Source organism: Ornithodoros turicata, chromosome 4 (genome assembly GCF_037126465.1).
Source record: "Ornithodoros turicata isolate Travis chromosome 4, ASM3712646v1, whole genome shotgun sequence".
In the NCBI taxonomy this organism is placed as follows: domain Eukaryota; kingdom Metazoa; phylum Arthropoda; class Arachnida; order Ixodida; family Argasidae; genus Ornithodoros; species Ornithodoros turicata.
In genome coordinates, this window is record NC_088204.1 from 21,180,942 (window position 1) to 21,203,404 (window position 22,463).

The following is a 22,463-nucleotide window of genomic DNA, read 5'->3' on the forward strand; positions in this document are numbered from 1 at the left end:
AGAGACGATGATGAGATGAGGCTGATACCGGCCAGCAGGCTGGGCGCTGCCCCAGTGCCATTTGTAGATAGTGAGAGATGATGATGGAGATGAGGAGTCAGGTGATCAAAGCAGGGTGGAAAGGCCTGTTGATGACAGAAAATCCCAAAGATGACGGAGACCTACGGCCAGGCTGACATCCTCTCGAAGAAAGTATGCAACTACAAGATGACTATTTACCTAAAATTCATTAATGAACTCTTTAATTAGGGGATTTCGGACAAAAGCGGGAGACCAGAATGAGAGACCGTCCTAGTTGAAAGCCATTCCACGTTTTAAAAATCCTGAAACACGCACCTGCGTTAAGATATCCACCCCCGAACCACTCCTTCTCCGAACTCAGACCGAAAATAAAGTTGTTCCACCCCCGAATTTTGATATGCAAATGAGCCGAAGCCGAAACCGCGAGGACCTGGAACGCAAGGGGGTACAGCCCTCATTTCACGTCAGAGGGCCACGTGATTTGGAGCAATGGAGATGATTGGAGTAGGCGGTGCCGACCTGCGGGCCAGATAACCCGCTTTCCCGCCCAGATAAGCCTCTGTCGGCGACGGTGATGCGCTTCTCAGGCGAGGTTTTTCAGTTTCGGCTCATTTGCATATCAAAATTCGGGGGTGGATATCTTCACGCACGTGCCTGTTTCAGGATTTTTTGAACGTGTAATGGCTTTCAATTACGATGGTCTCTCATTCTGATCTCCGGCTCTTGCCTGAAAATCCCCTAATTAAAGAGTTCATTAATGAATTTTAGTGTACTGTCATCTTGTAGTTGCATACTTTCTTCGGTAGGATGTCAGCTTGGCCGTAGAATTCAACTGCAAAGACGCCATCTATTTTGCTCTGCTAGTTTTTTTAAATAAAACTTATGTAACGAATAAAAATGAACACCCTGTATAGCCGAAGGCATGTTACAATGACATCTCGCGCGGACGTAAAATGACACGCAGTATTCACACAAGAACTCACATGTAAACTCTGTACCCTACAACACTGTAATTTTGTGCACCGAGCAGCTTTTGCGCCAATAAACTCAAATCCTCATCAACACAACGTATAATACGTATTGCTACTTCATCAGGAACACGAGTCAATTTTCGCAACCATTTTATGGGCTACCGGTTTTCAAAGTGACGACCTCCTCTCGTCTAGAAGGTACAAGAAATGCTGTTAAAGGAAAATTTATTAAACGAAAGAACGGAATGAACTGCTACTATGAAATCCTATGTGGTACTGTCACCTAGCGATGTAGAGGAATTATCACCGTGGGAGCACCGCGTAAAGTGTGCCTCTGTCCTCAAGTTTAACCGAACTGGCATCTTTCTGCTCACGGGCAAGATAATTTTCTCAACCTCTCAAATTGCATTTACAAAAGGGACGTGTTTAGAGTGGCAGTACTTCATTCGTAAATCCCATGATCCGGAGTATCCCCGGAGTATATATTGCGTGTACTGCGTCATTTATACGTAAATACCCCAATGAAATAAGAAAACGTTCGAGTCAATCCACTGCCACACATCAGCAACAGCATATTCAAAGCATTTAACATAGGGAAAAATTAAGTATGTATACATCCGCATTAATAAAAAAAATTAATAGCCTCGTGTCCCGTCGAGAGATTTGCTGATTGGTTCCAAGCACGCCGAGGCCTATTCATAGGTCAAACGACAGTTTTCCTTCGACGATGTTTTCCCCTTGTCTTCGACGTGTTTGCAATCTGGCTTGGCCCTGCGAGAACATCTTAACAAACGGCATATTTGTATCGCATAAACGGAAAGAAAAATAATGTGAACCGCATGGACCGGTTTCGAGAGAATCACTGTGGACGGGTCAGGCGCACAGAGAAAGTATTATATGGCATGGGAAACCTGTCATGACAAGTTCACTATCTGTATCCATACTCATTATGTATGCGCAGCGACCCCTTTTTTTTACTAGCAGTATGGTGAAGACTCTGTCGTAAGGTCAGAAGATTTACTTTCGTATACCGAGGGCGTATTGGTATACCACGTTTCGTCGAATAAAGTTGTTAGAAAGGCAGCTTCGATCACCTATACTTGCTCTTTGTGTGATTGGAATGCATTACCGATAATTTTTATCGAATCTTCGAGGCTAAATCGTGGGAGTTTAGCTGGTAGAGGCCGTACAATGTGGGTTTCACCGAACGCGTTTGGGATGTTGATAAATATTCATCGCGGAAACGTCGTAGAATGTACAGCAATGTATGAATAGTGTCGCGAAATGGTCCACAATCCCCTCGTCCTGAGCCTTTTGCTTCAATCATTCAGACGTTATGCAATACTACGACATCTTTCGAGGACATCCATAATTTAAACAACACCACCAAAACGCACAATAAAACTGGATATGTCAGCGTGCGTATAACCTATTTCTAGAATAGACCCAACATACGACACAAAATGCCCCGTATATTAGCCGTATCGCAAACTTCTTTCCCGACCTGGCGACTCCAGTGGAACCACAGCCTTCGGACTTTGTAAGTCCTTTCAACAAGATCCGCTTGTACAACGCCCCTTTCGTCGCTGTTAAGCTGCTTGAACAGCTGTCCGATGTGTGATCAACGTCAAGCTTCTTTTTTTCCCACAGCGCACGCGAAGCAAAAGGAAAATTATGCACGTCGTGAGCCGGCCCATTAGCATTTGAGGACACTGGCGACAATAGGTCGTCAGCGACAGGCCTCATACGAAGGTATAGCTCTGACTTCCACCCTGCATTCCATTATGCGTACCTCATTCACGCAAAATGACTGTAATTCGTTTTAGACCCGAATGAGGCAATGTCTACCCCCCGTTTAAATTGATTACCGTCGGGAGGAACGCTTTACTAACGGAAGCGGTTTTGTTAGATTGATATTTTTTCTGATAACTGATGAGGCCGGAGACTTTATACGCACTAGAAATCTCGAATAATATGGAGGTACCCGCGCGAGAATAAAGGTCACATTATGACGTAGATTAGATTAGATTATAAACACAAAGAAAAAATGGAAACGTAGGTCGCATTATAGCGTACTCAAACGCGTTAAAATTAAAGACGTTAAATGCGGATAAAAATTTTGTACAAGTAGTTCCACGTGGCTATGTTGTGCATATAGTGTCACTTCCGGGTACCAACACTGCTGTTACAATACACTATACAGATGCGCGTCTATTCGAAGTATTGGAGCCCTCTATCACAGCCATGGAAGCCCCTTCTTCACAGTTAGCTTCGGTGCCTAACAATCCAGGGTGCCTGAAAGGGGAGAGTGGCACACCTTTAATCCGGCACATTCCCTGGGTTGCTTGCAACGCTCTAATTAACAATGTGCTTCGAAGCGTTTTATTTCGAGGCAAAAGCTGTCCCCATACCTTAATTGGAGTGCAAGGGATATATTTCGCAATGCAACGCCGCGCACCAATACGCTGCACGATGACGATGCACAACCATATACTTATATCGGGTTGCTTATCTGTTCTTCATAGTTAGGAAGTACGCGTGCGTCAGCTATCGGACAGGTCTTACGTTTATTTTATTTTTTAAATTCTGGGTTAGCGCCGCGAAGCAACTGTGGCTTTGAGCGGCGACAGCTCTTATGTAGTATAGTATTGCACAGCGTGTATACGCGGTGACAATCCCGTACTCTGCAGCAATGAAATACGTGTTTAGAAACAAACAAACAAACAAATATATGTTAATTATAAGTCTAAATGGAAGGATTTGTTTATACACAAAGCCTCCTCATCTATACAAAGCGTACTGGAATTGCTGAGCCAATTGCCTGATTCCTTTGGAGCCGATAACATCACGTTGCTGATATCTGATTGACTGACAGTGATACGGAGACGGAACCAGAGGGGCGCTTACGATTTCATAAAACTCCCTAATACACTGGCAACATTGCGTCTATGGATAAATACGGGCAAAGCGAGAGGTTGACAGCTCGAAATTACCGAATTTTTGGTACATCGGAAGAACTCTACGAAGCTATAGCTTAGCTACCAAGCTTAGCAATGTGATGTCACCTGCTTCAAAGAAGCACGACGATTGGCTTATCGTGTTTTCCAAACTGTTATCGTGAACACCTTCCGATGTACTAAAAACTCGCTATATTTACGAAACGGGAATTCAGGATAATCCATCATTTAGCATGCACGCCGCATGCATGTACGTAACATTTGTGTTGTTCCCAATTGACGCCCTCGACGACCTCCTTTCCCACCACTTTTGCCCGTATCACTCCAAAACAATCGGGACAAGGAACGTCACAGCTAGACTAAAACTCGAACATCACTTGTGACACAATCGCAGGAACACTGCCAGGAGAATCTGTCGGAGAAATCGACGAACACCGGGGGGTGTCACTTGGCGGTGACGTCAGTGTCACTCGACGGTGATACGACGATAAGACGTGAAACGTGCGGCAACGAGTCGCACGTGCGCAATTTAAATTTTCTCCAACATCTGCGCAATAGCGGAAATGAGCCCAATAAGAAATTCGGGAAGATAACTCAGGCTGATAAATGTGTGAGAGGCAAGGTAAATATGGTTGCATGGAGGAACGTACTTTTAAAGTGGAGCAGAATTTTTGTACTAGTTATAGAAAGTAGCAAAAATTATGACACGAAACAGATATGCTATAGCCTTTTGGGTAGACATGCGCGAATAATTATTTTAAAGCCGAAGCGAATATACACATAGCCAAAGCAAATACGCGGTGAAGACCGAATCGAATACGAAGCGAATAGACAAACATGTGTTACAAACATGTGTACAGCATGTATATGCGATATATTCACACGGGTCAGTGTATGATGCATCCCTCGCTCTGTTTTATGCCCTTTCTTGTGCCGTTTTGGGCCTTACGTTTGCAGCTTCGGAGCTAAATTTTGATCCTTTTCGTTGTAGAATCGGTTTGGATCCTTTTTGTTGTTGTTTCTAGAACGCGTAGTTCTCCTACTAAAGACTAGGAACTGCTACATTACCTGACATTAATGGAGGTCGTCTGTTCGATCCGGTAAACCGGTACAAGGTTAGGCGGTACCCCGAGGCCATCACTTGACGCTCGGCGTCACTGTGAATATGTTTCTCGTTATGAATAAGATAGTTTATCTTCCACTCTGTAAGTTGCGTTTTGTTCTAAATGAACCAATTAAACACAGGGCCGCTTAAGAGACACTCACAAGAGACACAGAGACACACAAGAGTGAGGTGAGCACCTCACGCGGACGGGCCTCCTTATTCTGCAGCAGCCCCCGTTGTTTTCATTTATTAGAACTGCACTGTGTCGCCATAACTTTGTCAGCAACTCTGCCACTGTTTTCTCAATCTTCGTGTAAGGAGCTATTTTGTTTTGATAAGTACCTATATAAAGCTTATTCATTCTGTTAATACAGGGTTCACCAAGATAAAGTACGAGGCTTGTTGATGTTGATGAAGAAAAAATGCTAGGGAGAGGTTGAATTCGTCACACGACAAATTCGGCTAGGAGGTTTGTAATCACGATGAAACGAATAGAAAGAGCGTTTGGGAGCCGTGCTATGAAAGATGTATTTTGTTGTAGCAGTCGCATCGTCAGCCTCAATCTATCAGCGCGCGATTTACGACAGTGCTACTAAGCACGAGAATCCAACATTCCCCCTTGCAGTTCACCTATAGTCTTCTCACCAGACTTACTTGTCGCCTCAGTCTCGGCAGTGTGCTAAAATTATATATGAGAACTGCAGCTTGGTGCAGTTCTTTGTGAAAAAAAGAAACAAAAAAAAGTGATAACTGAACAACCGCTGCCCTCTCAACATTTACAATAGCCTATACAGCCTGCTATGCCTCGTGTGTTTGCACACTTGCGCAGCAACCTAAGCTTTGTTACCATATCTAATATGCAGTTGTTGAACTTCCAAGCATAATACGCAGTTTTCTTGTACCCCTTTTCGTTCTCTTCCAGGGAAGGGGAAACCCCCCCACTGGCTTCTGCAAATAAAACTGCATTCCGTTTATCATTATATTCTGCAGATAAACACTGCCGTTGCAACACAATCACAACTTGATTCCTTTCTCTCTCTCTCTCTACGTTCCACAAGCGTAGTGTTTCTGAGCCAAGACAATGTGGTTGCGGGCCCACTCGACACACAGAATTAGATGCATATACTGGTACCGTGACCCCCTCCCCTGGAAAAAAATCCTGGGGGCGCCCATGTGCCGGACCTCTGTGTATGAAACAGGGGGGGTGGGGGCGTTTTGCCCCGGCCCCCTCCGACAGATTGCAAACTCTCCGCCTATGCCAGCAACCTCCAAATATAAATGCTGTACACGACTTGGCACTCTCAACCAAAGTTAAACAGCACCCACAACGAGACACATATACTCGTTCCTGAACGTTGATAATATATGCGGAATACCTTGATACCAAGCCATAAGCGTGGCTACGGTTGTTTAAAACATTACATCTAAGGCTTATCCCCGACAGAGAGTGCTGGCCACACCGTCTTCTAGAAGGCATTCAAAATCAGTCCACGGATAGTACAAATTTTGAGTACTTCGTAACAGTTGCGGCGGGTAAGATACTAAAAAAGAAAAACAGTAAGTTCAGGAATATACTGAGTTACGGATACGCGTCTGGATATGTAATATAGCTACAGCTACAGGTACTACGTTAAAGTAACTCAGTTACTTTATGCAGCTCACATTAAAAAAAAAAAGCCACATAAACGTCATTGTGAAAAACTTTGCTTTAGCACTTGTACTGTTCAAGCATATAGTTATGCCGTGCTATGAACAGAGGATTTTCCATGCGCCCTACCTAACAGCACAGTGAGAGTTAGTCTATACCAGGGTTGCGGAGTTGCCACTCCGGAGTTGGAATGATTCCAGATTTATCACAGCTCGGAATGGGATTGGAACGGAATGGCGGAAACTGTCCTAGGAATGGAATGGGAATGGAAGTAGGCAGTTTTTCGCAGGAATGGAATTGGAATGGAATGGTCTGTGCGCCCCGATGGGCTAGCCAGTACGGTTACCGGTCCCTTTTCTTTTACTGATGGAATTAACGGAATGGAATGGGGTTGCCAAGCCCATTCCAGGACTGGGAATTGGCCATACCCTTTCATTCCGATGAACTGAAAGGAATGGAATTATCACAAATCTCCATTCCTCGGAATGGAACTGGAATGGAATTGGTGGACCCACAACCCGCCTGGTCTATACTCTAGGTCTTACTGGCTGCGTAACACGGCAGGGTATTTGAAATCTCGAGAAAACGATTACTGTCAAACTCCTTTATAGCGAACACATTTTTAACGAAAATACCACTACAACAAATTTCTTTGCGGTCCCGCTGGAGCCCTATAGGTCCAATAATGGACGTCCTTTTTAACGAAAATACCTTTACTGCGAATTTTTTTTGCTGTCCCCTGAGTTTCGTTGTAAAGGAGTTTGACTGTATATAGGGAACTGACACGTGCAAAATTGCTATTGCAATACTAGAGTAACTTAGTTAAGTTACCCTTTACGGTTACTTTTACTACGGTTACGGCTACTTTTACGGCAAAAGCGGCAACTAGTTTTGTTTTTATTTTTTTAAATTCCGTGTTAGCGCCGTGAAGCAACTGTGGCTATGAACGGCGTACAGACGTCGACAGATGGAGAGAGGACAGCAGGAAGGAGAGGGGTACAGGGGGGTTAGTATGCGTCCTGGGCCGACTTCAGGGGGAACTGTGCCAACATCCGTCTTCGGAAAACCCAGGCAAAACCTCAGACAGCACAGCCGGTGACAGGATTCGAACCCGTGTCACCTCCCAGTCTCGGCGTGGAAAGCGATCATCCTAACCACAATGCCATGGGAGCTGGTAGGCAACTAGTTAGTTACAAGTCGATTTTGTAGAAAAGTAACTATTACTGTAACCAGATACTACAAGAAGTAATTAATTACCGTTACAAGCAGGGGAGGCGGAAGGGGGTTACGGTTGACCCCCTGAATTTGTGAAGGGGTGGCGCAAAATTCCCATAGAGGTGAGGTGCCAAAGTGTGATCTCAGGTGCCGCATGGGGATAAAATGCCATAAACTCTTTTCCCGAGTCTATCAAACAAGACGAAAACAATAAAGTATTTGCCACCTTTTGTCGCTCAGACTGCATCGAATTTTTTTGAACCATGGGGCCATGCATTGGTGGTGGCGGTAGGGGGTGGAAGTGGGGACGCCGGCTGGGATCTGGGGTCCCCCTGAATTCAGGAAGTTGCGCGCCGCCCCTGGTTACATGTTACTTGAAACTTAGACCTCTGTCACACGAGCTAATTCATACCCCTGTCTGACGGACTAATTCAGTGTCACTTTCACCGAGTGGCACTTGCACATAGTGTCGCTCTTGCGCTATCACACGGCAGGTTTTAGTGACATTCGGCAGAAAGTGCACTAACGATTTAGTGAGTTCCCCAAACTAACTTCACTTCTCTTCGGTGGACCGAGTGCGTAGCCTAGACGGCAGGCTTTGAGGTACGGGTAAAAATACAGAGAAAAGGCGAAGGGCCCCAACAACTACAATATTTTTAAACAGGTATTTTAAACAGTGTTTATCCGATTTTAGTACAGTGTGATATTGTGTAGAAAAAAAAAAAACATGTAATTACTCTCGTTAGCAGCCTCTGTATACTTCGCAGTCTCTGCGATCTGGCGGCGGCCATGTTTGTTGTGGCACATGCTTGAGGCCAATTTGTTGAATGTTGGAAGAAGATTTGCAAGTACCCAAGACTGTTTTGGAAACGACCGATTTGATGTAACAACAACAATAACAAATGATGTGATGATGACACGGGATGTTTCCCCATGGTAGCCACAGGACCCTATACCCCACTTCACAAAGGTTAGTATGAAAGGATGAATTAATAGTGAGCGCTAAGCGAAGACAGGTCCAAGTTCTGTTTAGAGCTCTTCGAGGAGGCCAGTAGCTTGCACAAAAGCAAAAAGGGAGCGAAGAGCCCGGCACTGATGCGCACTGGAGCTCCACGGGCCAAGGACTTCGGACAAGCTGAATGGTCTGCGGTCAAGGAGCTCAAGTTGGCGTCGAAGCACCCGGCGTTCACACGGCGTTTCGATGTAAGTGTATGCGGGAACACGCGCAAACACATATTTCTCTTATCTGCAGCAGAATTCATGTCTGCATGCGCGATTTCTCCGGACAATGGCCCGCAGTCAAAATATGCGCATTTCCTCGCACGCGTTTCGGAGGGGAACGCGGTCTCCGCGGATACATCATGCAGGATATCCGCGCGGATGTCGAGAGATACGAGCGAACGCGTTCGCGATTTCCCACTCATTTAGAGGGCATTCACATCGTGGTAAGGCAGAGGAGGAACAGATCGTAGATAAGTAAAAGTATTTCCATGTACCAGAGGACGGTGGCAATCGCATGTGGTGCGGTGCTGCATTCCTTCGAGCTTTGCAAAATAAATTTTACGCACATGTGCGAACGTACTGTCGTGGTCACTGTTAACCAATCTCCCGTTTCTGTGGCCTCGCTCCGATAAGCGCTCTAACTACCGGAGAACAGTGGAAATAGCAATGGACCGGTCGACTATCACTTTGGGGGAGGTCAGTTACATGTATGGTATCGTTTATTGGCAACACCTGTAAGAACAACGGCCCAAGCGCAATGAAAGAAGTCTCAGGAAATAATTCACGCCAGGCTCAGATAAGCAGTCTTCTTTCATTGCGCTTCGGCCGTTGCCCCCCCCCCCCCCCTTCACGTGTTCACTACAAGTGGCCATCCCCAAAATAACGATCGACCTGTCTAATGCTGTTTTCGCTTTTCCTCGATAGTCGAGCGCTTATCGGAGCGAGGCCACGGAAACGGACGATTGGTTAACAGTGGCCACGACAGTACAAAAGCCTTTCGTTTTTGTTTAAGTGCCTGAGACTTTAAAAATATTTATTTTATTTCGAACGCAGAAAAACCCGAGACAAACAGGGAGTACAAGGACAAGGACACGACGCGGTTTCTCCCTTGACATCCACCAGAAAGTTGTTGGGAACCTATAGTCTTGTTGTGTCAGTTGTTGTGTTAGGTCAGTCAGAGAAAGCACTTCAATCACCACTCGCGTAGCCTCAGGGGAGTTTGGGGGGTTCGAAACCCCCGAAACCGTACCCTTGGTAGTGCTTTTGGGAAAGGGAGACGAGGGTGAAATTCTCCTCCCCCATGTAAAGTTCCCATAGAGGCCCTACCGAAATACTTTTCTGGCTACGCTGCTGTCAGTCACTACCCTTTTCTTAAGCAGTTATCCCGTCTATTAAAATGTACCATGCGAAGTGATTCATTCGACAGATGCATAAACATGGCAGAATTCCATTTTAACCATCGCCACCGTGCGCAACCGGGGCAATGCCTGTGTCGCTTTGACGTCATCATTGTACAACCCACTGACTGGTTTAGAGTAACGTCGTCGGCTGCACAAGGAGAAATTGGAAAGAAAGGAGGAAAAAATGCTGGAAACGCCAACCACGATTGAACTGAGTAGTCGCTCTTGGAACGTGAATGACATCACCAGTGACGTTTTCGTCCTCCTCCTCCTCGTTTCGCCCTGCAAGGCGAGTTGATGGAGAACGCGGTGAAAAATATTGCGTAAGGAGAATTGTACCATAGTCGTCAAATCAAGTCACATCCTTTGATGATGCGTCAGAAACAGAGAATCTTTTAGACGGCTTCCTGTGCAGTGTTTCAGAACGTGTCGTGTCTTGTCCTTGTACCTCCCTATACCCCGGGTTTTTCTCCGCTTGCAATGTACCAGTTCGCCTTCACCCTAGCACATTTTCCGTTATTTTATTTCGTATGAAAAATCAGCCTCGCTCAAACAATCAGTGAACCCGCAAAACTTCTTTATTGATTGATTTTTGTTTTGTTTTTTGCGAGCGTTATACGCAGAAGATACGGCACAAAAACGCCGGAAAAACCAGCAGTGCGCGGACCGGCGCTGCTGCCATGACATAGCACTCCCCTCCCTCTCCTGTGCCACCATCATCTCTCTCCTCCCTCTTCTTCATCCCCTGGGCGCACCCACCGAGCCACCACTACAGAGCAGTCTGATCACACCCCCCCCCCCCCCCCCCCCGAATCCGTCCGCCGCGACGCTAGCCACACGCCCTCCGGCCGCTTCTGCAGAGCCGATTGACTTCACGTCACGGAGCATGTGATTGGTCCTTCCACGCACGTAACTGCGTGACGTCAACTACACTCAGCCTCTTACGGGGTTCTATGAACGAGAGAAAGGGATTCTGCGGATCAAATGTATCTTATGCCTGATTCCTCCAGATTGTTCCCCCCGAATCGGCTCAGGACAAAGTCGGGTGAAACCCGATTTCTCCTCGAATTCTAATCACACACCACACCACGCATGACGTGCAGTAATTAATAGCAATTTGTACACACTTATGATGTAAATATGTATTGAGTTCAACAATAAACTCTGTGAGGCACATTTGATGTTACTTACAACATGCGATGTTTGTGACTATAATTCGCGAGAAAAAAAAAAGAAAAACGTAACGTAGACCACCCAAATGTGTCAGTAACACCGATTTCAACCCTAGGCGGACCCGTACTGTTCGAAGATAGCAGCACAAATGAACGCACGTGTACGACAGTGTACTCGCGTTTCGTCACACCTGTTACAAAAAAAAAAAAAAAAATAGTCTGCCACACTTACATTATACGCCACTCTCTTACGCCCCCTCCACTTACATTACACACTCACGCACTCGTGACGCTCATGCTTCGCGCCACAGCCAATATGAGATCTTGCTCAAACAATGTGTATTCTAGGATGCAGATGCAGTAACGGAAACGAAGGCCGCGTTACACCACCAATGAAAATTAGTAGGTGGAAGGCCAAGTGACGGAAACACCCAATGACGCTTACTCATCAGATATAGTATTCAAGTTGCACTACAGAATGGTGATTACGTGTAGTCGACGTGAGGAATGTTTCCGCAATGCAAAATAATTTCGTTGCGAATGTTTATGCTCTCCATATTTCTGTTTCACTTACGAGATAAAAAATCTCATCCCAAAGGAACTGATGTAAAATATCAATAGGAACAACCCCTATAAACCCATTTGGGTTTCCAGTACGAATCACGGGGATCCGCTTTACCGAGTGCTCGAGCAAACAACCATTTTCCAAGAATTTCCGAAGCAGACGACATTATGTCGCCTGCCGTTCACGGAATCATTCCGTTGCAGAAATGAATCCGTGTCTCTGCGAGCTGTCATGCCCATAGGGACACGTAGGAAAATATATGTTCGTACAGTGTGATTATCTTTGTCTACTGCTCTAGTGAGCAGGTCTGCTGATACAGATGATGCAGATGCAGACGCTTTCCTCTTCCCTCACGACGGGCGCAAAACGAAAGTCGTCTTTCCTGGCGAAAGCACGAGCCTTTTCCCAATGTTATATGTATGTATATATATATATATATATATTATATGTATTTATTCGTTATCTGTTAAGCTTACGGGTTCGCTCATCACATTTTTTTCGGTAAGAATGTCGCAACCTCTCAAAGAGGTGAGAAGGCACAAGTTCGAGGAACAACTGAATGGCTCCATAGCTCAAAATGACGCACAGCAATAGCGTCAAAACAGACAGCGACTAGAATGTGTACACAGCAGTGGCCACACTTTTTGCTCTTGGAAGTCAAGAACGAATACTTCTATTTTCTCTCTTTTTTAAGTTGTAACTCGGTGGTTGAAAAATCTAACGTGAGCACTCAACATTGCAACCTTGCTATAAATGTAACACAAAGAAAAGAGGAACGTCTACCATTCCCTCGAAACGTATATATATATATAAGGAACTTGGCTTTTCCCTCTCTCTGAAAACCGATTTCTAAAAGGATTGCTCGGAGGTGAAGCCCTGCGCGAATGAGCTTTTTGTCATATCCGATGGGCTCTTGTCCGATCGACATGGCATTATGGTTAAGTATTCATCATACATCATCAGAGTCCGCAGTTATTCTTAGGATATCGGCGGATACTGGGCTTCACTTTGAGGTGTTCGCAGAACTCGATCGGACTAGTGTTGCCGAAAAAGGAAGAAAAAAAAAAGAAATAAATTTAAACAGGACTCTCTACCAAATACGCCCAAATACCAACTCACAATTTCTCTGCGAAGTGAATCCATCTTCAGCTCAACCGCCGACGTCGACTTCCGTTCACACAACAACGTCTCGTCCTTGCAGTCATCAACGCCACTATCGACGTCAGTATTTTCGCCTTTCATCGACGTATTATCCCGAGCTGAACTCGTCAACGACACCGTTGACGAACACTCGCTGTCTGATCCACTGCCGCCACTACCACAAACTCCGCCGTCTTGATTGTTGTGCCATCTGCGCCTCAGGGCTTCCGACGATTGCAGACGACGCGTGTAGAAGTCGCGGCATCGTCGAACAACCGTCGCTTGACGCACCAACATCGGCGACGCAGGCGGTGAACCACAATCGTCGTTCATCACGTCCGTCTTCGACGTCGCTATAGTGCACTATAACGTCGCAAAAGACGGTGCTTCGCGAAGCAGACGACAAAGACGTGCAGACGATCGGGCTCTTAGCAGACGTAATCCGCAAGGAGACGCAGCGCGAGCGGGCGCGTCGTGCAACTGACAAGCAGAACGAGCGCTCCCGTTATGTGGAGAGAGGACTTTGCGTACGAGTAAAGGAGAGGAGGAAAGGCCTCGAAGGAGCAGAAATGAAAAAACGTAAACAAACAGGTGAGGAACGAAAAGGTGTTCGCGAAAGTCGCGCCACCTGGTTGCGACAGGTTGTACCACCTGTTACGGGACACGCAAACATGATTGACCTCTTGTGCCCTCGCTGTAGCACGGATGTAGCAACGTTCAAACTTTGGAGCATGAGTGTTTTCGTTTGCAAACCAACCTCCAACTTATGCAACTGATTGCTCGCAACCGAAAAGGAGTGCATGTTTTGCACAAGGTACACCTGCCGAATCCCTCACTACTTTTTGTTTTCTTACTTTATCTGAATAGGCTGAAAACAATTCTTGGATGGGATCATCACCTGGTTCCTGCCAGAATTGATCAAGTGGTAGAAATCACAGCGGCACCACGTTTTACCTGAACAGGCTGGACACCAATCCTTTTGTGTAGAGCTTATAGAAGGTAGTAGCTTAAAAAAAGAAAAGAAAAAAAGAAAAAGAAGAAACATATCAAACTTTCTGTCTAAGACTCAGGTGTTTTTTTTTTTTTAGTGTAATATTTTCCCAATTCTTTTCCTTGATATCTCACCTTCACATGATACCCGTTGTAGACGCTCGTTGTGGAGCGTATCATTGATTGTTATACGTACCTTGTGAAAGCAACCTTGCTATCTTGCATTGCAGATTAGTTATAAGGGTGTCCAATGAGAAAGTGTCATTAAATTTCTATTTAAAAAAAATATACGTGAGATAAAAATGGGAAACCTTGTGCACGATACTCGTGAAGGTTTCTGCCGCCCAAACGGGTGTTTTCTGTGGGTGTATACCTGATTAATTAGTCTAAATAGCTTAATTGAACTCAAGAATTTGCAAAGGAAAGGTAACATTTTTTGCGTTAATTAGAAAGTCCATGGCCACAACACACCATTTCAGTGACACATACAGGGTCTTCCACAATGTTCCCAAAAAAATTTGACACCCGAAAACAAGGGGCGCTCGGCCAAGTTGCCCTGCCTAAAGTATGGGGAGGAGGATAGGACAACACAGAAAACAGCACAGAGCATCGGATGTCGGTGATTATCAGTAACTGATGGCTGCGAAAAGATAAAACTTACCAAGACAAAATGCGTGATTGGGCCGGTCCCCCCCCCCTTTTTTTTTCTGTTTTTCTCATGCTGCTTCCATGTGCAGTGGGAGTGTCTTCGGGCCGTGCGGATGGTGCCATAACTGATGAAATCCGAAAAAGCACTTGCAGAGATGGCAAGTTTTCTGGTGTCAAATAACTGGGGAGTAGTTGAAGAAACTTTAAATTGCAATTGGAATCGCATGATGTGGCCATGGGCTTTCAAATTAACGCAAAAAAAAACACTATCTTTCCTTGGCAATTTTTTTAGTTCAATTAAGATAATTAGCCTAATTAATGAAGTACACTCATGCAAACTGCTTGTTTGGGTAGCAAAAACCTTCACGAGTGTCATGCAGAAGGTTTCCCACTTTTATCTCACATATCTTTTTTTTTTATAATTTGAGGTCACTCTCTCGTGCAACACCCTGTATAAAAACACACATCCGCTCTCCCAAAACCAAACTTCTGAAGTATAACTGTATTAGCATGTCCTCACACGTTGCTTACATCGTTGTGTGACCGTTTTGATGCGACTAATTATTAATTAATTAGGGACAATACAAAAATTATGCTGACTTGTGCAAGATGAGCATTAATAATATGCCATTTGACTTCATTCAAGTACACCTCACCAGTTTCTTTAAGGCTTCAATCAACTTAAATGAGACACACTGTTATTTGCCTCCCTTTACTATACTTTCATTCCCCTATACTCCAAATAGATTAACATGCATACTCATATACTTGCCTTTCCATATTCAATGAAAATATTGGTACACAAGACCAGCAAGGCGTCTGTGTTTTGGTTCTAACGCCACCATTTTTTTTCTGTTTAAATTATGTGTTGCTCGTGTGGCAATAGATAGCGGAAAGATTATACCTTTAGATATGCTTACCTGAGACTTCATGTTGCCACCACTGCTCCGCAACAAGAGCCTACGATACTTTCCTCTGCCTTAGAGGTGTGAAAGAGAGCTTTGGCTGCTTTGGATCTGGAGGAGACACTGATTTCTGTGCCTTTTCCTGTGCCTGTGAGAGTATGTTGAGTGTATGAAAAAGATAAATATTACCTTAGAAGCTGTATATGTGAACTGTAAGTTCTGTGAAGCTGTACAACCATGAACACACCTGCTGCGACAAATTGTGCAAATCATTCTCGACATGCAAAAGCACCTTCTTCATTGCTGTTGAGATTCCGGAAGATTTTATGCTCTCTGGCGTCATCCAAAGCCCATGAATGCATTCATTTGTAGCAGCATCTACGTTGACAACATAGATCCTATAGGATGCCCTGATGTGTGAAAATATGTGAATGACCTGTTTGAAAACAGAAAAAGAAAAAAAAAAGAGAGGATATAAGCAGAATCAGAATCTGTAATTCAGAGTGCATGGCATATTGATAGGAACAGCTGGAAACCTAACAAAGGAACAACAAAGAACAGAGATGCTCCCAACTTGTCACACCGATGGATTTCAACGTAAAGTGCCTTTCGGATATGTGTTACTCAAATAACACATATTGAACAATCTTTTTGCTTTGCAGAGCATACGTATGCATGCTTGCCACATAATTATGCACTGCAGAAATGCTTTTCAAAGCAGTTTTTTCTTTTCTTTTTCACGTATCCTACAAAATGAGAAGTTCCCACAAGTATGCCCTCTGACATACCAAACAACACGTTTCATGTGAAATACTGAAGAGCCATTTCCGATCTATAACATGCTACTAACTTCAGTGCGCTGCCACAAATCCATCCTACAGAACAGAACAATATGCATATGCTGAAATTAATGCAGCATTACCAAGCTGTGTTCACTAACACTCCCAGTCATAAAGACACATGTATTTGTTCTGGGCTCCACATGGCCTTGACATAGTCTGCATACTACGAGGCAGGAAATCAGTCCCTTGGCGCCCTTCTTGGTGTATCACTATGGTCGACCTCCAAGGTGATTAAAGGGAAAGCTCGCTCCCTGAGCTAATTGAAAGAAGTGCGAGGAGCCCCCCATTTGACAACAAACTATTTTCCTATACAGCGTTTTGCTCAAAACAGTTTTATTTCCAAAGTTGTATGTATAGAGCTTGCAGTGCGGGCAGGCCCACAGGGAGGAGAGAACTTAAGGGGAGACGTGGGGACCAACACAAACTTTTTTGTTTCTTAATAGATTATGATGAAAATTTGCAGCATCGTTGATAATGCCCTCAAAATGCATTTACCAGAAAAAAATATTGTGATATCTCTGAAACTTTTTTTAATAAATTTTTACAAATTACAAAATCTTTGCATTTTGTGAAAGGCCTGCAGAGTTTGAAAAATGTGATAGAAGACAGCTTGAACTTGGAGTGTATTCCTAAATGTAAGGTTGAGGTCGTGACATTCTTAGTTTTTTCAATTTCCACGATGACAATTTTTGGCTTTCATTTTTCTGCATGCGGTCGCAACTGACGCATCTAGCGTAGAAACATATAACGATAGTATCAATTATAAATTGATTTACCTGAAAAAATAAGAATGTCACGACCTCTACGAATGTTCAGTGATTGTAAAAAAACAAACCGCATCAATATAGACAGAGCCGTTACAGAGATATCAGTTTCACAAGCGGAGCAGGTAGAGCGAAAAGTTGTTTTGAGAAAATGAAGCGCAAAGTTTCACGCTGTTTTTCCTGCAAATTAGAAGCCTCCAGCAGTGTAGTCTTTTGTGTCCTTTTGTGCACAGGTTCTCTTGCCATCCTGGCACTTTGTTTGATGCACTTTGACTGTTTTTGCCTTCGATCAAAAGTCTGACAAGGCAGTAAACTCGTGTCCAATGCTTTTGTTAGCTCTTGTTAGCTTCGCAAAACAGATGTTCGTAGGGGTCTGCAGTGCCTCAGGGTTGGGAACATGGGCGTACCAAGCGTGGGAGATGGGGGGGGGGGGGGGGGGGGGCTGCAAGCTTTGCCCCCCTCCCCCCCAACCACCTCGGCGTAACTTGGGCAAACCCCTTGGAGAAAACCCTGGGAATGCCAATGGTCAAGATCCTCACGAATTAGCCTAAATATTGGCTCAGTGCCAGACACTGAAGTCAACGACGCTTGTACTCCCGCGGCGCACCACCGGCAACACCAACGATGACCCCAAATGAACTTGGCCTGTGCTCGTGAATGGCACAGCCTACAGAAGATTATGGGAAGAAGTACTGGATAGTGCTTCCACAATAACATCAAAAGAAGTATTTCGTCGTGTTTCGACGACATCACCACTGCTAAACACGTCAACAAAGCGCTCGCTTTCGAATTCCGGCGCAGACGCCTTTTTCTTCTTTGTCGTCAACAGCTTCCGCTTGCGGCTTCCGAAATGCTGGACGGTGCCATACTTTCATTTTGAAACTCGTTTGTCCATCGTAAGAATCGTCCACGTTGGAAAACACAGCAAGAAGTAGGAACTCAAAGTTGCGATCCCAATCCCCTCGTGAGAAAGAGCAGACGCTCCGGCAGCCAGAGGAGCCGGTTACCAAGGGCAACCGAGGAACGGCCAATCTTAACGCGCGCACAAATCACGTGGCACGGATTTCTCGCTTCCGGGCCTTGGAACCATTGGAACTTTCCCTCTTCGCCAGAGCGCTGCTCACTGGAGAAGCTGGATGCGCGGGAACTTTGAAGAGGACTAAGTACTGTCGATAGGTGCAAAGATGACGTCGCTTGGTGATGTCGTTCCCGAGACACGGCTGTTTGAAAAACGACGATTTTTCGTCATTTTCGCGATATTGCCTGCTACCATGCCTCAGAGAAAACGAGTTTTTGGGGTACTTTGAGGCGGATTTGAGCAAAAATACTTTGGGATCATATAGAAGACAGATTTTTGTCACCAAAAATGTTATTTTTTTGTCATTTTTCGCGAGTTGATCCCCGCGTACCCCCTTAAAGAGTACAGGGGGCCATAAAAAAAAGTATGATAACGATGTCTGATGAAAGTATGTCTGTCATTTTACTGAATAACGCGATGTAAAATTTTTTTCCCAGAAACGAAACTCACATAAACATGGCTCCGTGCACCCTTAACTCGCCACTCTGGGTATAACGAGGAAGAGAAGTATGATGCCACGTCACCGATGACGTTGCAGGGGCAGCTCGTTCTGGTTTGCTCGTCAGTGGGGGTCAGCGCCCTGTCCCTTTGCCGCCGTAAACCAGTTTTGTCAGTTCCCCCAGAGAATTGGGGATAGAAGGAGCAGATCAATCATGACCGAGCCAGGAGCAATGCTTTTTCAGAACCCCGAACAGCCGAGTAGCAGACAACATTTCTCTGGACCAATCACCGAGCATGGCCCCTGTAGATTCAGCATGAGGTCCCAGGCAGATGACAGGCTAGTACTGCACTCCACCACCGTTGCGCACGGTCGCTTGTTGCGGCATGGGGTGAATTAATTCTTATGGTGCATCTTACTGACCTGCTTGGCAGTCTTATATAAAGAAAACAGGGTGTTAAAAATTACTTCTGTGCTACTTTAAGAGCCTCTCATACGCTCGCATGAAGCTGCATGACGGGTACTCTGGCGTGGTCAGGTGGAGCAAAGATGACAGACAACAGAAGGTCGTGAAGCTGCTGCCACTGCCTGGCTGTCTGACGAGGAGACGGACGGGAACGTCCTCTAACGTCACACGACGTCGTTGATGTTGTCCCATGACGTCACACATGACGTCCCATGTATGTCTCTATGCGCGCGGACTTAAAATTACGTGGATTCCGGTGCCTTGCGATGCTGATACCAAGTTACTGACAGTTGGCGACTGTAACACTACGAAAGTAGAGTCAGTAAAGTCACGTTTACTGTCCCTAGTTTTGTAGTGCTACGGTCACCAACAGTCTGTCATGCACCAACAGGCCCCATATTTTTAATTGTTGGTATACCATGTTATACTGTACAACTTCACGTAAAGTAACGCAGAAACTAATGTAATGTAGGAAATGCACTACCATGTTGAGAGAGCCTGAGCAATGGGTGACACAGAGCTGGCGTGTCACCCATTGCTCAGGCTTTCTGAAGACAGATATTATCCATCAGCACCTACATCATGTTATCGGACCGCACTACCCTCTCCAACAAAGATATACGTTTCGATCTGTCAAAAGCGAACTGCTCCTTTCAAAATCCACAGCGCCTCCAATCTCCTTCACAAATTTAAGTTCCAGAAAACCACTTTTCTTAGACAATTCAGAACCGTGCTGGAAAAAGGACTTCTGCAGCATCATACTGCTGTTCAAAAGACACCGTAGTTACCTCCAATCAATCGTGCACTAGAATCCTACTGCTTTTACAGAAATCTACACATTTGTCGACGTACCTCTCCAGCGTACTTTGGCACAGGCGTGCTGCAGGCCGATGTGCTGACCAAGCTGTCATAAAGAGACGTCAACAATTCTTGCTCCTTCATCTTTGTCGGTGGATCTGTATCGGCTGTTATGTTTGGAAACTCCAGAAGTCCTTCGAGCAGACGACCCTTCCCTGTCCTTTTTTGCACTAGGTACTGTCCCTGTTTTCTCGCAACTAGCACTACGGAAACCTGCTTCCGAGGCTCCTTTCTTTGTGCCTTGTATGGGTAGAGCAAGGCTACATTCCTTTCATGAAACAAATTCGCAGCTTAGCAGTGAGAGAGACACACAACATGCTCCGCCTTGCTTACTCTTGGGTGTTCCGGAGTTCACTTGCGAGGCACAGGTTGCAGCCTGAAATACCAAGAAAAGAAAAGTAGGGAATGCTTCATGCGTGCCTTGAAAGTAATGGTTGAAGAAGCTTAGCCAGGATTCCGTTTGAGGGTCAGATTAGTAGATATGTGCATATCGGTCCGAGGGAATGAGCAATTGTTTACGAGAACTATAAAACTTACAAGTAGTATGCCGGTAGATTTTTGCATTTGCTAACTTCCAAATCCCACAAACTGCCCCTGGCTATGCCACATTGCAGCCAACCCGTCAAAGAGCCTAAGAATTCCAATCACCAGGTATAACATCTTCCATGTCTGTATCTGAAGAGTTGTTACGGGTCTTCCCTCTCTGAAGTAATTCCGTGTTTCTGCTGTTCTGTGTGACACCATACGAGCAGAAATATAAGAACAAGATAGTACTGCAGAATGTGTCGAAGCTCACCATTCGATTAGCCCGGCAGGAATCCTGCAACGGGCATACTGAACACCGTGGATTCCGCGGAGTACACACCGTAGCTCCAAGCTCCATCATTGCTTGATTGAAATCGCCGGGACGTGAAGTGGACACAATGCCGGATGCGAGGTCCCTGTCAAAAGCCACGTTTCAAAAGTGTCCCCAGAGGGCACCTAGTGACATACCACACGATCTGATTCGCAGTTGCAGTTCCAACGGGCGAGCCAATAAGACGCATTCGAGACAACACCCGCACCACGTTACCATCTACAGCTCCAACGACTTCGCCGTGAGCGATAGAAGCAATTGCTGCGGCTGTGTATCTTCCTACTCCAGGAATTTTTGCCATCAATTCCTTCATTGTGTTTGGCAGTACACCACCCAGCTCCGATTGAACTTTCTGGTAAAAATGAGTCAAGAAGACGTCATTTTCTATTTCGTTTTAGAGTGCCACTGCAGACTAAAAAATGATATTTATTACATTTCGTATTGCAAATCAACTTCAAACAAAGGCTCAGTACACAAAATACGAGACTTAGTCCACAGTGGCACTTTAAACAACAACGTCAATTACGGAACTCACCCACCTGTGCTCCTTCATGTAAACGCCTTGCCCTTTGGTAGTAGCCAAGTCCAGCCCAGACCTCAAATACTTCATCCAGTGAGGCCTCTGACAAGGCCTTCACAGTTGGCCATTTCTGCAAACGAACCGGAGAAGATAAATATGGAAACAATGTTTGCCCGTGCCCTTTCAAGAGCACAGCTTACCTCCATCCACTTGTTGTAGTATCGAATAACAGTGACAACTTGAGTTTGCTGTAGCATGACCTCCGACACCCAGATGGCATAGCCCTTCGTTGTCTCGTCGCAGTTACTCTGGGCGATAGCTCTCCATGGTAGCTGTCTGTGCTGCTTGTCGTACCATCCAAGAAGCTTGTTCCCGATGCTGTCTTTCTCATGGCGCGTAAACATGTGGAAGGGACATGTTGAATCAGTTGGAGTTGACGTCGCCCGGTCACTGTCGTCTCCAACATTATCCTGGTCGTTCCCTGGTGCAGATTAAATTGTGTCACGAAGGTGAAGAACTTACACGGCAGCAGTCAATCGATCGGTTGAAAGATCAGCCCCCCTTAACAAATCGCGCACACAAAGATTCGATCTGCGCAAGAACTTAAATTTACCTCTCCTACATGAACTCCTTCTGGTTCTTTTCTTAGGCTGGGGCATTTTGGTACCCCTTTTCAGTGAGATAAGACGCAAATATATAATAAAACCTGAGTATATTAATAGAAACAAGCGGTCGTTGCACTGTAGCTAACTGCAAACTTCGAGTTGTAAATGGCGCCCAAAGCATGGGACTGCAGTGGTCGTCTGCTCTCAACTTCCGGTAGTATTTATTGATCTACTCCATAATCTACACACACTTAAATAATGCTTTTTAAATTTCGACTACTTGGTGTGACAACATA

At 45.2% G+C, this 22,463-nt stretch overlaps 1 protein-coding gene across 2 annotated transcripts in view; it reads right to left on the bottom strand.

Annotated features, from left to right (window-relative positions):
- LOC135391302 (adenine DNA glycosylase-like) overlaps window positions 1–22,339 on the bottom strand; it is an 85,083-nt gene extending 62,744 nt beyond the window's left edge. Inside the window, exons 1-11 of one of the 2 annotated variants that reach the window (XM_064621523.1) lie at window positions 22,176–22,339; window positions 21,763–22,043; window positions 21,582–21,692; window positions 21,180–21,394; window positions 20,983–21,127; window positions 20,835–20,916; window positions 20,520–20,562; window positions 20,181–20,454; window positions 15,987–16,175; window positions 15,755–15,887; window positions 3,199–3,287 (exon numbers count right to left, since the gene is read on the bottom strand). In XM_064621523.1, coding sequence (XP_064477593.1) covers window positions 15,795–15,887; window positions 15,987–16,175; window positions 20,181–20,454; window positions 20,520–20,562; window positions 20,835–20,916; window positions 20,983–21,127; window positions 21,180–21,394; window positions 21,582–21,692; window positions 21,763–22,043; window positions 22,176–22,221 — 1,479 coding nt within the window. In that variant the 5' untranslated portion in view covers window positions 22,222–22,339 and the 3' untranslated portion in view covers window positions 3,199–3,287; window positions 15,755–15,794. Of the gene's footprint in view, window positions 1–3,198; window positions 3,288–15,754; window positions 15,888–15,986; window positions 16,176–20,180; window positions 20,455–20,519; window positions 20,563–20,834; window positions 20,917–20,982; window positions 21,128–21,179; window positions 21,395–21,581; window positions 21,693–21,762; window positions 22,044–22,175 lie in introns of those variants that run through there. The other variant, XM_064621522.1, reaches the window with a different exon arrangement.
- Window positions 22,340–22,463: the final 124 nt, after the last annotated feature.